The sequence below is a fragment of the Ascidiella aspersa genome, chromosome 8 (genome assembly GCF_963924565.1).
Source record: "Ascidiella aspersa chromosome 8, kaAscAspe10.2, whole genome shotgun sequence".
Taxonomy (NCBI): Eukaryota; Metazoa; Chordata; class Ascidiacea; order Phlebobranchia; family Ascidiidae; genus Ascidiella; species Ascidiella aspersa.
This window is the reverse complement of record NC_139454.1, coordinates 15,381,074-15,395,747: the sequence shown is the minus strand read 5'-3', so window position 1 is coordinate 15,395,747 and position 14,674 is coordinate 15,381,074. Positions and strand designations below refer to the sequence as shown.

At 35.2% G+C, this 14,674-nt stretch overlaps 1 protein-coding gene across 1 annotated transcript in view; it reads right to left on the bottom strand.

Annotated features, from left to right (window-relative positions):
- LOC146136281 (anaphase-promoting complex subunit 2-like) overlaps positions 1-14,674 on the bottom strand; it is a 31,585-nt gene that overhangs the window by 1,907 nt on the left and 15,004 nt on the right. The window contains exons 7-17 of the mRNA XM_083395479.1: positions 14,538-14,657; positions 11,564-11,681; positions 9,595-9,770; positions 9,316-9,407; positions 8,084-8,215; positions 6,189-6,257; positions 4,481-4,612; positions 3,550-3,679; positions 1,524-1,620; positions 994-1,168; positions 288-395 (exon numbers count right to left, since the gene is read on the bottom strand). Of these exons, the coding sequence (XP_083251605.1) occupies positions 288-395; positions 994-1,168; positions 1,524-1,620; positions 3,550-3,679; positions 4,481-4,612; positions 6,189-6,257; positions 8,084-8,215; positions 9,316-9,407; positions 9,595-9,770; positions 11,564-11,681; positions 14,538-14,657 (1,349 nt within the window). The remainder of the gene's footprint in view (positions 1-287; positions 396-993; positions 1,169-1,523; positions 1,621-3,549; positions 3,680-4,480; positions 4,613-6,188; positions 6,258-8,083; positions 8,216-9,315; positions 9,408-9,594; positions 9,771-11,563; positions 11,682-14,537; positions 14,658-14,674) is intronic.

Here is a 14,674-nt window from a genome sequence, read left to right as displayed (position 1 = left end):
ATATATGCCATGTTTAGGATAGATCTTTGTTTTCTACATGTTGTACTTTCCCAAATTACTTCATAACGAGTCTTAGTTTAAAATTCGGGGCTTTATGAAATATTTGAACTACCTTCAACAATATTACAAATTTAATCCAACGTATCTTATTTCAATAATTAATTATCGAAATGAAAGAATTTAACGAATCGACAATCCACTTTATTTAAGCATTGACAATTCTATGAAACTACAATCAAATAGTACGCGGCGACAAAAGTTCACATAAAATAAGAAAATCATTAAACCTGCATGTCAGCGTCATGTACGGCAAACATCTGCAGCATTTTGTGAATTCGATCCAAAGGCAAAGTCTCAAAGTTTTTCAGCATTCCTTGAACGTAGCTCCAAAATACCTTATAATATTGAACATGTAGTTTATGAGTTAATAGTTTAGTTGTTATACAAGATAAAAATAATTGCAAACAATTAACAATGAGTTAGCATCCTATCGAAACAGGAAATGGGATAACTGCAAATCACCAAAAGACACAGCAAATACTGTCCAATACATTTGTCGAAATTAGAAACAACTAAATTTTATTAAAAATTAAAGACAGTTCAAAAAGCTCACTACAGTTTTTTGTTGATTAATATTCGCTTAGTGATGTTAAATGCAACGTACAAGGCAATTTAGCTTATTTAGTATTAAGTACAGGAGGTTGGATGGGGTTTGAGTTCACCATCTAATTGTTCATCTGATTAATCTGATTTGCAGTTACAAATACTTTCGAGGAAATTTAAAAAAGTAGTATTGGTCCTTTAACGGGCTCATTTTTTCAAAGCATGGTTTATTAAATATATTTATTTAGGCTACTATATGCCTATGCTACAATGTGCTAACCGAACAAAACGGTAGTTATATCTAAACATGCTATTTTCGTCATTCAAATTAAATATACACCAAGGTGACTCGGCCATAAAATGAGATTTGTATAAAGTACCCCAAAATACCTGCTCTTCTTTGTCATTTTTATCTTCATCGCCAGATTCAGCCCTTTCTTCTTCCTCGTCGTAATCAATTTGCAACATCCGAGACGAATTCATTGCTAAAGAATTCGACTTAGCAGTACCGGAAATACTTCGATCATCTTTCTCAACAACTTGGTAGCGGTCTGTCGACGTTTCTCTAAAAGAGATTTTTTAATTTATTTTCTTGCAAAAATGGTTAGCAATTGTATTTGTATTTAAGGCTTACAACATATAATTAGTAAAATTACTTAAACGTAAATGTTACGGCAAACACTAAATAAGAAGAACAACTTGTTACTGACTACTACAAGTTCTGAGCGCACCAATTTTAAATGAGCTTTCAATTATTTATTGGCTTTATACCAAAACAACAATATTTAAACACTATATATAAAACTGGAAATATTATTTTCACTATAGTCTATATTAGTTCATTGGGATGAGGTTATACTTTTGCACCTTTCAGTCACCGGTTCAAATAATGTTAAAAACAAATAAAAGCTAAAGTATACCTAATTACTCCCTGTTGCAGCCAAAACGCCATTTTACGCCTTAAAGAAGTAGGCGGGATTTTAAGAGCGTCACTTAAATCCTCCAGACTGCAAGAATCTGCAACAAAATAAACGAGAAAATAAAAGTTTAAACGCAGTAAAAATTGCATCGTATTTAAGTTTTAACCTGCGCTACGGAGTCGTTTAAAAAATAACCCGAGTCCAGAGTCCGACTGTAGGCAAATATACGATTTTGTCGAGTCCCGAGTTCAGCTCTAGACTTTACAGCCAGTATTTTACCAATTTACGTAACTAAAATAAGGTGGATATTCAGCAATCCACATATAGGGGAGTCAGACAACTAACTTATTACGTTTTGGGAAAAGATTTCAACATATGCTATCCCACTCTTACAATACAGTTTGCGGCCTTATCAGTTGAGAAAATTGGTATTGCGCATGGGCACATCAGAATTAGGACTAATCTTACAAATAAACTGTTTCTTAACTTACTTTAAATAGCGATTTTAACCTTTTTAACTTTTTGGCATATTTCTGATTATGTTATCGCTATTCATTTAATAATAGCTGAAGGGTTGTAAAATTTCATGGCTGGCGCATCTTCTGTCTACCTGGTATCGTAAAGGGATACATGACCCAATATAGCAGGTGTGGCCGACCACATTTTTGTTGTGTTAAAAATAACACATTACAAATATACAAAAATGACCATAAAAAAGCCTTTTATATGCACAGATACTCTATCTTTGCTCAATCTGGTTTATTTTAAATGTTACAAATGGACAGTGTTGTAATGACTTGACTTAAGTGCACTTAAGTCACTGTTTTCAAATGACTTAACTTGACCTAAGTATTTTGGGCAAAATGACTTGACTTGATTGAAATCTTTTACTAAAATGACTTTACTTGACTTAAGTCTTTGGCTTGGGTTAAAATTTATTGTTTTCATTAAACATTAATTCATAAAATGAGGTTATTTATCCTAAATTTTGCACATAAAACAATTTGCTTGCCCTCTATTGCGTAGTTGATATTTTTGTCATTTTAAAGAAAAAAAAAGTATAAAAATACCAAACAAAATCAAGACGCTGGTAATTTTAGAAAAAGGTTGTGTAAACACAGTTGAAATACAGGGTATAAAAGGTAAAAATAATCAATTACTGTTTAATGCATTTGTCCAATTCAGAGATACACACTTATATAAAGCAAAAACGAAGTTGGAGCCCAACCTAATGCGATAAACGAGGTCTGGGTGGTTAACTCTACCGGCTCGCGTATACTGTATATTGCTCTAATGAAGATCCAATAGAGTTAAAATGTCGTTGAATATACTTCAAAACTAATTTTTATAATAAAATCAACTCAACGACAAATTGAAAAATCTGCCTATAGTTTTTTTTAATTTTTTAAACGATTTATGTGATTTTTAATCGATTTTGATTTGAAATAATTTTGACAAATTTTAACCTAGCGTGTGAATTTTGACAAAATTTTGATTTATTTGACAAGTCAAAAAATAATAGCATTACTAATTAGTAATGATAATATTCAGAGTCAGGATATGCCAAAGTCAGTGACAAAGAAAATTGGCGACTTCGAAGTTAACTTACAATCTAGAAGCAATATGAAAAACAACAGGAAGAAAAGAGACGCACGTGGCTCGCGAGCCGCGTGCTGGCCACCCCTTCATTATAGGGTAACTTTTTTTAATTGTTTTCATCTTAACCAATCTATTATTCAAGCTTAAATCACAATACGTTATCGTAGCGAGAAAATAGGAAACTTTCCTGATGGTTAGAGTTAAGTTATAAGGCAGACGTAACTCAATAAAAGTTTTGGCAGAGTCAATAGGTTTAATCGGCCAAGGATTGCCTGTGAGGTTTCAAAATTAAACAAAATTAAAAAAAAAAGAATAAACAGGTTTATTGATTTCAACATGAAATATCACGGGGGTTGTCCTTTGTCGTCCATTCCCGCTCTGGCGATAATGACACAAGACTAGGAACGGCAGTTGAAATCGAACCTACCTTTATCCTGGAAATGGTGGATAATAGAGGCTTGCAAAGGAGTTACTCTAAAGTTCAACTTTCGGTCTTCAAACTCAAGGTCGATGTCAACCAAGCCAGCTCCTCGAATACAAGTAAGGAATCGGGAGGCCTAAAGTATTACAAACATTAGGAATACATAATTTCACAAAAAAGTAAGTTTAGTAGCTATAAAAAATTGAAACCTACAATTAATTATCTGAATTTATCAAAAACTCTCTGACGCAAATGTCAAGATATGTTTTTTCAAGCAACTTAATCTTCCAAGCCACGACGCAAGAAACAGCTTTGTTTTTGACAAATTTTACTCAATTTTTAGGATTTGTAGACCGATTGTTGCTTTCTAACGCCTTTCTAACATTTATTGGAATTCGTCTTTTTATGTTTACACTTAGCTGCTACCAGTTGTTGATAGCAAATTGTATTTTTAAAAACGTTTAAAGGCGGCAAAGATAAGGCTTATTATCTCGCATGGTGAACGACACAAAGCTAGCGTTCTGCAGTAAGTCGCTTATATTATCTCTACTCTTTTAATACATCACAGAGTATTGTCACGGGGTTGATTTGATTTTCAAAGTTTTTGCTACGGCAAAAAATAAACGTCCACGAAAATTATAAATGATTAAACTACTGCTTAACGGGCAAATTCGAACTCGGACAATAATACTAAACCAGAACTATGCGCCTTACTTTGACTTCATCCAGCGCTTTTCGCTATAGTATATACTGGTATAAAAAATTTATCCTACGGTTGAAAAGCTTAAATGCTTCGCAAATCATCCATTATAGTTTCTCACGAAATGCAAGACAATGGTTCGACCAACTGAATTCTTTAACTATAATATCGTGTTTAGAAAGGTGGTCAGGCGCTAAGTTAAAACATATAAATATAAGTTGAAACATATAAACTCACCTTTAAACTTTTAAATCCATTTCCAAACGACTCAAGAGATGCGTTCACCATTGGAGGAAGCTCGAATTGCAATTCGGGAAACTCCGGCCAGAATTGCGACGAAATAACTATCGTACGAATGTCCATATCAGACTGCAAATAATATTTAGATGAACAGCAACGCGATTTAATACTTCTTACAAACTGCAACGCTATATACCAGGGGTTCTTAACCTTTTTTCCCTTATTACCCATTTCTGACCAGATCAAAGTCCAATTACCCAAAATTTAATTTTATTTATTTGTCTATTTTGCCATACTAAAAATATAAAACACCGTTATTTTTCGAAATATAGCTCGCTCGTCTCAACACAACCTCACTAAGAATACCTTCAAAAATAAACGCTAACAGCAACGCAGCCATCAAGCTTGGACTAGGCTAGCAAATACAAGAAAAATCTTTCTATTCTGTCGCATAAAAATTAAATACAAAATTATGACTATGACGAAACAATACTAAAAATGATAAAATATCACCGTGCTTGTAAAGTAATAAAGCAACTTTACCACTTACAGCTGTGACATTGTTTGTTACATCCATAATTCTAAATATTCTGGTTCAGCTGATTACCCAACTGTTATCCTAAAATTACCCACATGTGGGTAATTACCCATAGGTTAAAAACCAATGCTGTAGACCCATCACTCCCCGAAAACAACAACAAAAACTATTGTTTTGCCAACTTTAACTATCTAAATGCATATTCTTCCAGGCGCGAGTAATATTTGATTCTCGGTTTGCTCATGTTAACGAAAAATTTTCAGCCTAATGACGTTATTTACTATTTTAATCAATTATTATTTGTATCTACAGCTCGCGCTACGTGAAGTCAATACTTCCTAGAAAATATCCCCCAGGCTTACCATTTTACTTTAAGCCTCTCGTCGATGCGGAAATGCTTAATAATTCACGACTTACTTGATTCTAAAGGCGAATACCTTAAGTATGAACAACTGGCAATAAAACACAACTTTAACCCAACGAACATCGATTTTAAAAGTTTTATTAAAATGATTGCTGCCTTGTCACCCGAATGGGCTCAAAATGATGACATCTCCGAAATTATGTTAAGTTAACGAATGTACAGAACTATTACAAATGTGTGACACACCACAGCCACCATACAATAAAATAATAATCGGTTCGCCCCAATCAAAAAAACAAAAAAATTGGAAAAGGGACTTAGCCTAGAATTTCACAATTGAAACCAAGCTGCTGGGTGCTATATTGTGACAAACGAAGCACTCCACTTTTTTGGAAAGACTCTGACCAATGGGTTTTGTGTCATAATGCCCCTGAAACTATATCGCATTTATTTGATTATTGTAAACATATTGAAAGCAATTGGGAAGAAATTACATCTTGCATCTCTGCAAAATTATTAATTCCCTTCGGTAGAAAAACCAGATGTCGTGTTTGGTACTGATGTCTACTGATACAGGATTATAGGTAGGCAGTGTGTTAATGTTTCAGACAGAGGATGTTCGCGCAGAACCCCTAAAGCAGCTTTGTGAAAGCCAGTTTAAACTAAATAAACGCTTTTTTTTGGCGATTAACTCAACTTCAGTTGCATTTTTGCAAGTCAAATTATTTTCCAAGGCATTTACATTATTACTTGACTTGTAACGTCTTATATTATTATTTTTTTTTATTACATTTCAGTTTTACCTTGATTTTTTCTTTTTTCCAGAATTCTTCTTTAACATATGAATTGATTCGCTTGCTGTCGGTCATATCCTAAACAAGTAATAGAAAATCCAACATGTTTTCATTGTAGCTACAGACAAACACAAACGCATTAAAAGTCAAATTCTACCAACAACAACACTCTAAAGCAGGGGCGGGCAACATACGGCCGCGGGCCGGGTCTTGCCACAATCCCCCACTACATACTTACTACGTCAATTTATAGTAATTGTTAGTTATTCTTTTGTTTTTAGTTTTCTTTGTGATTTTAGATTCTTTGTTTTGGGTTAAAATTATATTTAGAATTTACATGAAATATTTTCCCATGGAACGTAAGTTTGACAAGGAAATTTTTTTCTTGCAACGCCTTTGGATTATTTTATACGACTTGCGCCTCAACAGCGATAACAACTTTACTGGTTTCTATTTATTTGTATCAGAAAATTATAATCAATTGCTGCATTTTTTTCGTAGCAATGATTTCGAATGCAAATTTCATGGGACAGAGTTCGGACCCCCCTTCTTTTTTGTACGTGTCATTATCGTTTTCGTTCGTTTTTGTCAGGGTTCATCTTACTGTCTGAAGCGGCAATGATTTTTAATGTAATTGGGTCACGCGTCTTAAGCTAATGCGAAACTAAAATCAGGGTCTAACGTAAACGCAGGATAGTTTTTCTCAGTCGCCTTCCAAGGACAGTCCATAATTTACGACATTAAATCAAGACTTCTTCCTTTTTTCTCGCTAAAAACGTCGAGTTAGACGCAATTAATGTTACAGGCTGTTCGCACTCTGCGCTAATATCCGATGTTGGGCTAACAACAGCATCTTTTTAACTGATTCTTTTAAAAAGTGGTCTAACTGTCACTGTCGTGCGTATTTTGTCTCCATTTTTATGTAATAATAGTTACCGAAAAAATATTCTCTAAAGGCCTGTTTTAAAACCACTTGATTAGTGTGCAATTGATGCATTTCTTTTTCCCTCAACAGGAGCTTGAATTTTAGCTGACTTGGCGCATAGCTGCAATGTTCAGATTATTGTGGCATAATAACACCAGGAAAAATCTCTTCGTTTGGTATCGCAGGTGGCGAAAGGCTTGCATGAAAATTAGTGTTGTCCCGTTCAACTTGACAATGGAATTATAAATATACCAAAGTCAATCACACATATTTCACGGTCTTGGTTTAGATTTCAAAATAAAGTTAACGATTGCACAGTAAGCGGTTTCGTATTATGGCTCCTGGCAGGAGTGTCGACGACGCACGTGTTCACTTTGCATCCAACGGTTCGCTTTCGCGGGACATTATTTGGCTGTTTCTTATTATTTTCTTCCTATTTATGAAATCTTTACAGTCACTTTTTATGACGTCATTAATCAATAAGGTCATACGGAAAATTGGGTAATTCTCTAAGTTAAAATTCGGGACCTTTTTTCGATTTCTAGATACGCTCCAGTAGGACAATAACATTTATAAACGCAATTTAGTTTAGATAGGAAAACTTATCATTGTTCGACGCTCTTGAAAAATTTAAACGACGTTCCAGGGCGTCGCGACGCACATTAAGAACTTCTGGTTTAGTTAAAAAGTAGGGTTTAAAAAAATGGCCGAAAATTAAAAAGAAACCTAGCATGATTTCAGAATGGAAAAGGACTGACTATAAATTAAAAAAAATGAGGCTAAAACCACAGCATAAACTGTTCAATACATTTGCTATTAATCTAAAGCGAAAACCAAGAGATGAACATAACGAGATAAGCTATGAACTATAGCTAGCACTAAACGCAACTAAAGTGCATTAAACGAGGACAAATTTTGATCTGATGTGTAAAACCTAACCAATCTTATACTTTAGTCAAAATAATTGACTTTCAAATACCTTGAGCATAACTTCACACTTATTCATGTCGTCCTCGCCAAAGCGGACTTTAAGAAGTTCGAGATTACGTATCTCAGAAGATTCGCTTTTCTCGGCGTACCAAGTTTGGAGAAGACGCTTGCTTAACAATTTCTGACAAGTAAATAAATAAATTGGCAGTTAAAGTCCGTGCCGACAGGAAAATAAACGAAAATAAGGTATCATAGAAGTACATGTTTAATATAAAGTAGTAAATATTTAATAAATAACATTAAAGACAATTGAGTAAAAAATAGTCTGATCTGTTTTAACCAAAGAATATATTATAAAGATATATATCAATAACCTCTGATTGTTGATTGAAAACAAGGACCTGTTAACAGGTGCTATGCTCGGCATATAAAATAACCTCGTTGTTAGAACATAAGCTGACTTGATGTTAAACAATATTTACGTTCTTAGTGTCGGCGATCTTCTTGAGAACAATGATATAAGCCAGGGGTGGGCAAACTGCGGCTCGCCGGCATGTTTTTTGTGGCTCTTCTTGCCGAATCGTAAAATTCCAAAAAAATTGTAAAGGCTACCAAGATACCGGTAATTAAGGTTTCCCTCTTTTTCTTTTCTTTATTTAGGCCAGCATTTCGTTTATGACGTAACACTAGATGTACAGTAGAATCCGAGTTAGTTAACAGCAAGTCAATGCAAATCAAACAAAAGACTGATATTGATAAATATTGTGCTTGTTATTTTGTTATTAACGTTTTTATTATTATTGTTTAATTGCTTTAATTATTACCGTTTTGTTATATTACAATTCTGTTATTATTGCTGAACTTACATTATTTAACGTTTTTGTATTGAAATGACTTTGAGGCTCTCTGGTACTTGCATTTTCTGCAAATGGCTCTTCCATTAAATACATTTGCCCACCCCTGATATAAGCCATAGCTCGAGATAAATCCATGTTATGTTAATCGAACAGCACAAAGCTTTGTCATGCGGCTGGATTTAAAATTAGACAACGCGCAAGCTGATGCAAACATCAACATTTAGGAAAAAATGCCAGGACGATGGTTGTTTTTGTCGGTGTCATTTTACTTTGACGTAATCAGCAGCGAATAGCACTCCGACAAACGAACTATGATTCGGTAACAACCTGTTTTTGCACAAAAATACTCTGACTTGTTTTGTAATGTAGTGATTAAATGTTTAAATGCATAACAGTGTTGACAAGAATAATTCGTTTTCACCACCTGATATTCCTTAATGAACTTTTCTTTGCTTCCATACATTCGAATGAAAAGAGTCACAACGTCGGAAGTTCGTGATGATTTGTCAGATTTGTCTATATTAGTGTTAAAGTACACAAAAGTAGCAGGAAAAGGAATTTTCAATACACTTTTACAGAAATATATAGGTTATTACACAAACGTTTTACCCGCGCAAGGAGAAAAAAATATTCTACATACATTAAAAAAAAATTCTACATACATTAAGGTTAACTAAAAAAACTTTAACACCTCTTAACTCACTTGGGTCGGCTTCCCTTGGATCGGGATGCCAGTCTTCGTAATGATTCGTAGCGGTCTCGTTGTAGTTTCTCCCATCGTTAGGTTTGTGTCTTTCAGCTAACTCGGTGGCCAGGTCGTTACTACCATCGTCGCCTAGCAATCCTCGCATGATCATACGTACAGCATCATCTCGTTGTCTGTGGATGAACAAGTCAAAGCTACCCAAGGTTCCATTGCTGTAGAGACGAGTGTTAAGGAAGACGCCATCGATCTACATAGTTATAGTTTGCTCGACTAATAACCGTATCACCAGTCATACAATCAGCGATTGTTGATATTCGGAATGACCGATACTTCGCACTTTATTGTTTTTTTGTCGATATGTTAAGATAAAGTACTGATCAGATACTAAATGACATTGTATTACAATCTAATGGGCAAAATGGTTAACATTAAAGGTCAAAGGCGAAGTTTTCAAATTAATTAGGCCGAAAATTACGAGTTAAAAGCAACGATTGTAACATATAACTTTATTTTTAACTTTTTAAGTTAGAAAATGTTTTGTTGGACAAACAAATGTCTTAAATAGCAACATTAGCTTGGTATCGGATCGCCACTGATGTTACCCTGCGGTATCAATGTAGTGCCACTACTACCACTTGATATAGGGCAGTGGTCGGCAAACTGTGGACCGCGGCCCAAATTTGGGCAGCAGAGCCATTTTTAGTGAGCCGCGAGTTACTTTTGAATATCTAGCTTAGTGTTATCATGTAGTTGTGGGCCGCTTGATTGTCGTACATTAATTGCATTTTATTTTAAGTTTGTGTGGCAAAGAATTTTTAAATTGGCTCAGCTTGGGAAGGCCCACTTGCCAAATGTGGTCCTGAGAGTCGAACTATATATCTTGCCAACTTTTTTTTCAAAATTTTTTCACGAATATTCGCGAATATGCTTCTTTGTTAGTATGTTTTACATTATATGATATGGCAGTGTTTTGGGCATAAAGGCGCCATGTAATATTTCACCTTAAAATAAAATATCCTGAATCCGCCACTTTTTCGTAGTGGTTTTACGTAGTGGGCCTTCAATAGCTCTGAAAAGAGATCCGTTATTTTCGGAAAACCCATCCCTATTTGGTGATCTTTTTCGCTACTTACCGAATCTCGCAGCAATTTGTTTAAATAGATGCTTTTGCTTACAACTACACAAATAGATGCTTTGCTTACAACTATACGCAGCGTTTCGCGACCCACAGTAAGCGGACTAAGGTCTGCATCAACACTTTTGTGTCGTCCGTTAGTTAATTTTATCATATTTTGAAACAATGATAACACTACGTTATTTTTGGTTTGAGTCTTATTTTCGATGCCCCTTATATTTCGAAATCAGGACTCGTTAATTAATAAGTCTTTTAAATGCACTCTTTTCAAAGATTTAAAACTTGAAAATTAAATCGTTGGATCAGTATTTAAAAAAAAATTGGGTTAATTTACGAATTGCGAATATAATTATCCCGCTGTCAGTGGCCTATACCCAGCGACAAATAACACATTAGGTTTTCTTCGTAGTTTTTCAGGATACAATGGCGCTGATATAAGATCCGGAATCATTGTACTGCGCCCTTGGAAGATTTTAATCAGATTCAGAAACCAAGGCGTCGCAAAACACAGTTTAACTTGTTTTTCAGAGTTATACAGAAATAATAGAAATATAAAGATAAATACAATTTTAATCGATTTTTGTTACTAGTGTAATTGATTCACTGTTAAAAGATTTACTCTTTCTTTGGCACATCCTTCGTTTATACATATTTACTTAACCCAGGGGTTCTTAGACTTTTTTCAACGCGGACCTCTAAAATGTTTTTTGGTTTATGCGGACCAAGGGATGGTGTAATAAAACAAATAGACTTCAGAAACACCCCATGTATGTGAACAATTATTATTGTTTAACAAACGTGATATAAACTGTACGGATCTCGTTTGCTTACGTGAGGTATGTTGTGTAAGGTTCCAGTACCATTTCCATGATAACCCCACTATCATCCAACTCACGAAGAGCTTTTACAGCGCTTATATACACCGAGATGATGCTCTGTGTGCTCACTCCTAAAAAAACTTGTGTCAAAAGTAAATTCCACAAAACGCGAAAATTTATTTACAAAAACGGATTTCAAATGAACTTGGTATAAAAAAGCGCTTGTCCTGCTGGCGTTGTCCCGGCGGTGTAAATTAACTAAAGTTACAAACTTACAATAAACGTGATATATTTTGTGGTTAACCAACATGTAAGAAAACATGAAGCTGAGACCTAACTACTACATATTATGTTTCACCACCCTTTTGTTTTCTGTTTTGACAAACAGTAATGTCAATAGTTTCACCGTGTTTGAACTATAGCGTTGTCAAAATGTCAACTATGTAACATTTAGAAATATGACTTACTCACAAAAAGCCAACACCACCAACAAACTGATCCGCAAATGACAAAATACGGTCTCTCATTTCACTTTTTTTAAACAGTGTGATTAAAGACTAACTTCGCAACAAACATATTTCTTTTAACGAAAGTGATTATTTTAGTTAGAGTTTCACGCGGATAAATGGTGCGATTTTGTTTGATAAAATTTTTGCGTGGTTTTGTCTGGGTTTTCCGCTGTTTACAACAAACGCATCGCCTAACTTCCTAGGAAGATCCAACGAGAAGCCAAATGAAGCGCGCTTGGCATATCAACTACGGCTATCAGTCTTCTTTAAAGCTGGCTATGCAGCTCGTTTGCGCCGTCTTCCGTCTTTCTGATTTTTCCTTTTTAACAAATATAACGACATTCGACCTATCGACAGACAAATCTCAATATATATATATATGAGATATTCAATTTAGTAAAAATAAACCAACGATAATAATTTACAAAAGGGTTTTTTTGTCATTAACACTTGCTTATGGCCTGGAGCGAATCGATACATATCCATCAAGGGAGGGTCCTGAAACTTAGATAATTCTCTCAGTTTTCGCCTGACGTTACTGGAGTCACAGCCAATTAACGTCCAGTGAAGGTAAACTTACAGACGAGAAGCGAACACAAATACTTTTGCCCAGCACCAGTTGCGAAACCGCTTAGTGTGGAATCGTTCTGTTCCGCTGGAAACCTAAACGAGGCCCTATAAGTATGTACGATTAATTTTGGTACAAAATTTCGCTGTAAGCAGCGCAGTTTCCTAAGTTCTATATACGATACTACGCTTAATTATGACACGTATTCTGCCCCTGAAATACAAAAATAACTTTTTTACTAGGTGATACTATGTCACGATTATCGCAACATCTGTCCCGCAGCGGTGCACCAGGTCAGCTAAAATCCAAGCTGTGGTTGGGGAAAAAACGTTGTGTCAATTGCACAAAAATCACGGGATATTGGATAATTAGAATATCCCAATAGAGGAGATTTTTTTTGCGATAACTATCATTTCACAAAATGGAGACCTGAAAATGCGCATGACAGTCAAAGTTCAACAACTTTTTAGAGAACTGTACTTAGTTGACGAGGTCGTTGTTGATATTAGCGCAGACAGCGGACAGCCATCAACGGCGACTAACTTGACGTTGTAACGAGAACCAACAAGGAAGGCTTTATTTAGTATTGTAAATTGTGCACTATACTTTTTTATTTTGTGTAAACTAATCACTAATGTGTCGAGTCGGGGCCGGATTAAGGTCACTGTAGGCCTAAGGCTGCTTACTAGAGAAGTGCCTAATTTTGCAAACACAACTACAAAAAGTAATCAAAATACATATAAGAAATTGAAAATATTCACCGGAAAATAACATGAATATAACATAAAAACATGTATTAAATGTAACCAGGATTTGTTTTTAAGCAAAAACTGTACTGATACTGGATCTGTATCACTATCAGCTTTACAAAAATTTACCCTTAAAAAAATTGAGAACCGAATTTTTCCGGGGCCTAAGGCTATCTAGCCTTAGTAGCCTATTGCAATGGTTCTTAAACTTTCTGAGCCACGCCCCCCTTTTACAATTCTAACAAAACTCGCGCCCCACCTTGTTTCGAAATAACAACATAAAGCAGAGCAACAATTTATTTTCCGGTAAGTTGCATTAATGCTAAGGATGTAACAGTTTTTCGGATACCAAATGTTGAATTCGAGGATTAGTAGCAGATAATGCACATCTCAGATCGGCTTCACAGTCAAGTTTGTTTCTAGATTTTGTTTTTATGTTCACGAGATTAAAAAAACATTTTCGCACAAGTAAGTGGATAAAAATGGAAAAAGTGTGCAATAGCCACAGAACTAACACTCTTGTAAATGTGCACATATTTCGCCCTGAACTCATATAATTATTGCAAGATGATCGGTTATTAAAAATCAGAATACCAGGTAGAGTCCTGGAGGCAAGAGACTCTAGGTAAATCACGAGATCCCAGCGCATAGGGACTTTTTGCTTTATCCTGGCAATAAACCCACTTTGCGATCTGTGGCACTATCAGTGCAGACACCCACAAGTTTCTCCCATTTTATATCATTGTTTTTAAAATATGTAGCTACAAATTTAAATACATCTTCTGCTTTAGTAGTCGTTTTTAGGGGTTTGTAAAACTCTCGCCGCCCTTGTGAACCTCACACGCCCAGCTTAAATAACCACTGGCCTAATGGTTAACCCGGCAATGTGTCAAATGTACATTGTACACTTGTCGATCAGCCAACCTCGACAAAAAGACTCTCTATGAGAAAAAAAAATGCTGATACGGTCGACCCAACCCAGGTGCAAACAAAAGACAAAAAAAAGCGTTTTTCGGATGTTGGTTTTGCAAAAGCGTGACTTTAAAAAAAATTCCGTTCCGACAGTGAATTGAACCGTGACAAAAACGAACAAAATTAATTTAGCACTTGCACAAAGGGGGAGTGCGGAACCACCAATGATTATGGTTAAAAGAATGTTACCTGGGTGCAGTACCCTGTTTTGGAAATCGCTTTTTAGGCTTTGTATCAATCTAGGTCGTAACCTGGTGTGTTGTAGGCAAAACTTTAGATCACATAAAACAGGACTGCTGTCCGGATAATCTGCAAAGCAACAAAAC